Source organism: Pecten maximus, unplaced genomic scaffold (genome assembly GCF_902652985.1).
Source record: "Pecten maximus unplaced genomic scaffold, xPecMax1.1, whole genome shotgun sequence".
Lineage (NCBI taxonomy): Eukaryota > Metazoa > Mollusca > Bivalvia > Pectinida > Pectinidae > Pecten > Pecten maximus.
In genome coordinates this window covers 1-4,510 of record NW_022981178.1, presented here as the reverse complement: position 1 = coordinate 4,510, position 4,510 = coordinate 1, and the positions used below count along the sequence as shown (strand labels likewise).

General features: G+C 43.9%; 1 protein-coding gene across 1 annotated transcript; it reads right to left on the bottom strand.

Annotated features, from left to right (window-relative positions):
• Positions 1 to 286: 286 nt before the first annotated feature.
• Positions 287 to 2,908, bottom strand: LOC117319940 (extensin-like; the record flags this gene model as incomplete). The annotated part of the gene is made up of 1 exon (XM_033874647.1): positions 287 to 2,908. A coding segment is annotated over one exon (2,622 nt), but the record flags the coding sequence as incomplete, so codon positions are not given.
• Between the last annotated feature and the right edge of the window lie 1,602 nt (positions 2,909 to 4,510).

The window sequence follows — 4,510 nt, the reverse complement described above, 5'->3', positions numbered from 1 at the left end:
ACAGTTTGGGTAACACGAAGAAAGGTGTGAAGGAGACACAAACAGCAAGCCTCATATTAGGAAATTATCATGCATGGTTTGAAGTTATGCTCCAGACAAGGCAAATATTTTTTAAGGGGAATAACTCTGTAAAAACGGATGACAAAGTTACGGTTCTTACACGATGCTCTCCGCCTGGATGTGATCTTGATGTGTATGAAGTTTGATGAAATTATCATGCATGATTTCAAAGTTATGCTCCGGAAAAATATATTGCGTACACTGTACTTACGTACGAGCAGATCCCTTATTTACCCTCGGCGGCTCGTCCCGCGAGGAGATAACGAGGATTTAATTGATTGGGACTAAATGGATGGGGACTAAATGGATGGGGACTAATGGGACTAAATGTAGGGGGACTAAATGGAGGGGGACTAAATGGAGGGGGACTAAATGGAGGGTGACTGAATGGATGGGGACTAAATGGATGGGGACTAAATAGATGGGGACTAAATGGATGGGGACTAATGGGACTAAATAGATGGGGACTAAATGGAGGGGGACTAAATGGATGAGGACTAAATGGATGAGGACTAATGGGACTAAATGGATGGGGACTAAATGGAGGGGGACTAAATGGAGGGGGACTAAATGGATGGGGACTAAATGGATAGGGACTAAATGGAGGGGGACTAAATGGATGGGGACTAAATGGATGGGGACTAAATGGATGGGGTACAATGGGACTAAATAGATGGGGACTACATGGAGGGGGACTAAATGGATGAAGACTAAATGGATGAGGACTAAATGGATGGGGACTAAATGGATGGGGACTAATGGGACTAAATAGATGGGGACTAAATGGAGGGGGACTAAATGGATGAGGACTAAATGGATGGGGACTAAATGGATGGGGACTAATGGGACTAAATGGATGGGGACTTAATGGAGGGGGACTAAATGGATGGGGACTAAATGGATGGGGACTAAATGGATGGGGACTGAATGGATGAGGACTAATGGGACTAAATGGATGGGGACTTAATGGAGGGGGACTAAATGGATGGGGACTGAATGGATGGGGACTAAATGGATGGGGACTAAATGGAGGGGGACTAATGGGACTAAATGGATGGGGACTTAATGGAGGGGGACTAAATGGATGGGGACTAAATGGATGGGGACTAAATGGATGGGGACTAATGGGACTAAATGGATGGGGACTTAATGGAGGGGGACTAAATGGATGGGGACTAAATGGATGGGGACTAATGGGACTAAATGGATGGGGACTAAATGGAGGGTGACTAAATGGATGGGGACTAAATGGATAGGGACTAAATGTATGGGGACTAAATGGATGGGGACTAAATGGATGGGGTACAATGGGACTAAATAGATGGGGACTACATGGAGGGGGACTAAATGGATGAGGACTAAATGGATGGGGACTAAATGGATGGGGACTAATGGGACTAAATAGATGGGGACTAAATGGAGGGGGACTAAATGGATGAGGACTAAATGGATGGGGACTAAATGGATGGGGACTTAATGGAGGGGGACTAAATGGATGGGGACTAAATGGATGGGGACTAAATGGATGGGGACTGAATGGATGGGGACTAAATGGATGGGGACTAAATGGATGGGGACTAATGGGACTAAATGGATGGGGACTTAATGGAGGGGGACTAAATGGATGGGGACTAAATGGATGGGGACTAAATGGATGGGGACTAATGGGACTAAATGGATGGGGACTAAATGGATGGGGACTAAATGGATGGGGACTAAATGGATGGGGACTAAATGGATGGGGACTAATGGGACTAAATGGATGGGGACTTAATGGAGGGGGACTAAATGGATGGGGACTAAATGGATGGGGACTAAATGGATGGGGACTAATGGGAGTAAATGGATGGGGACTTAATGGATGGGGACTTAATGGATGGGGACTAAATGGATGGGGACTAAATGGATGGGGACTTAATGGATGGGGACTAATGGGACTAAATGGATGGGGACTTAATGGAGGGGGACTAAATGGATGGGGACTAAATGGATGGGGACTAAATGGATGGGGACTAATGGGACTAAATGGATGGGGACTAATGGGACTAAATGGATGGGGACTAAATGGATGGGGACTTAATGGATGGGGACTAAATGGATGGGGACTAAATGGATGGGGACTTAATGGATGGGGACTAATGGGACTAAATGGATGGGGACTTAATGGAGGGGGACTAAATGGATGGGGACTAAATGGATGGGGACTAAATGGATGGGGACTAATGGGACTAAATGGATGGGGACTAAATGGAGGGGGACTAAATGGATGGGGACTAAATGGATGGGGACTAAATGGATGTGGACTGAATGGATGGGGACTAATGGGACTAAATGGACGGGGACTAAATGGATGAGGACTAAATGGATGAGGACTAATGGGACTTAATGGATGGGGACTAAATGGATGAGGACTAAATGGAGGGGGACTAAATGGATGGGGACTAAATGGATGGGGACTAAATGGAGGGGGACTAAATGGAGGGGGACTAAATGGATGAGGACTAATGGGACTAAATGGGTGGGGACTAAATGGATGGGGACTAATGGGACTAAATGGATAGGAACTAAATGGATGAGGACTAATGGGACTAAATGGATGAGGACTAATGGGACTAAATGGATGAGGACTAATGGGACTAAATGGATGGGGACTAATGGGACTAAATGGGTGAGGACTAATGGGACTAAATAGATGAGGACTAATGGGACTAAATAGATGAGGACTAATGGGACTAAATGGGTGAGGACTAATGGGACTAAATGGATGAGGACTAATGGGACTAAATGGATGAGGACTAATGGGACTTAATGGATGGGGACTAAATGGATGGGGACTAAATGGATTGGACTAAATGGATGGGGACTAAATGGATGGGGACTAAATGGGTGGGGACTAATGGGACTTAATGGATGAGAACTAAATGGATGAGGACTAATGGGACTAAATGGATGAGGACTAATGGGACTTAATGGATGAGGACTAATGGGACTTAATGGATGGGGACTAAATGGATGGGGACTAAATGGATGAGAACTAAATGGATGAGGACTAATGGGACTAAATGGATAGGGACTAATAGGACTAAATGGATGAGGAATAATGGGACTAAATGGATGGGGACTTATGGGACTAAATGGAGGGGGACTAATGGGACTAAATGGATGAGGACTAAATGGAGGGGGACTAAATGGATGGGGACTAAATGGATGAGGACTAAATGGATGAGGACTAATGGGACTAAATAGATGAGAACTATTGGGACTAAATGGATGGGGATCAAATGAACTGGTTTTGATCCTGAAGGCGTTAGATTATATCAAACAGACCTTTATTATTAAAGCATATCTACAACCCTTCTATAACTTTAGGGGTTCGGTGGTCAAGCGTGAGTTTTAGACCCCCATAGAGTATGGGAAGCGTGAGTTTTAGACCCCCATAGAGTATGGGTTCGAGACGGCTGGCGGCAAGGGATGATGTTTCATAGGTAAGTTGTTTCCACGTTGGCTGTACTCCAACATCCAAAACATTATTTGTCCCTTAAGCGACACAGAAATAAAATCTCTCCATGACCTATGTTGGTTGTCAAATTTCTAAATCGACGGTAATAAACATAGCTTTTGTTCCGTTTCTATTGTAATAATTTTGGGTTTTTTCCTCGTTGACGGTTTTTTACCAACTACTGTCGACCCTGTGTAGAAGCAAATTTAATGCGTGTTTACAAAGTCAGTACCGTGTTGGGAAAAGGTCAGTGGATATTTTTGTCTGTCACAAGTTATAACCGAGGACGACAGTATTCAAGGTCATTGCTGCTTCACTTTCGAATAAAGATAAGGCCATAGGGATCAAGACTTGTCCAAGAGGTGGGAATGTCAAGCGTCTTTGTGACCTGGACTGTAAACATATTAAAACTGTCTTTAAACCAGATTGTCTGCCGTAGATTTTTATACACATGGCTTCGCTTCCTTATATATCCCTATATATATGAAAAGGTAGATATAAGCGACATTATCTATATATCAGCGTGTGACGCCTATCGGAACAGAATGGTACTAATGGAGGGTGTTGATTGCATTCAAGTATTGTGTCGTTGTTTGATTATTGCTTTTAGCAATATTTTTTATGTCTGTACCTTCTAATGATGGCGCCGAAAGCCATAAAGGCCCCGAACAAATGGTATGGAAATTACTTTGCGAAAAAGAGTGACATTTTTTTTAAAAACTTTACTATCAATAATTTCTTAGTAGAAAAAAAACATGTTTTCATTTACTTGGGAACGATATTGATATTTCAGGGCGCGTTCTATTACTAATATCTGGCGTAGTAATAAACAGGCGCATTCGACCCCTCGCTTGTCGTATAATAACCGCTCCCGCGGGAATCCCAGCAAACGGACTCTCCCTGTCTCTCTGCATGGTATGGCAGCGTCTCGGGGTTTCTCGCTAGTGGGAT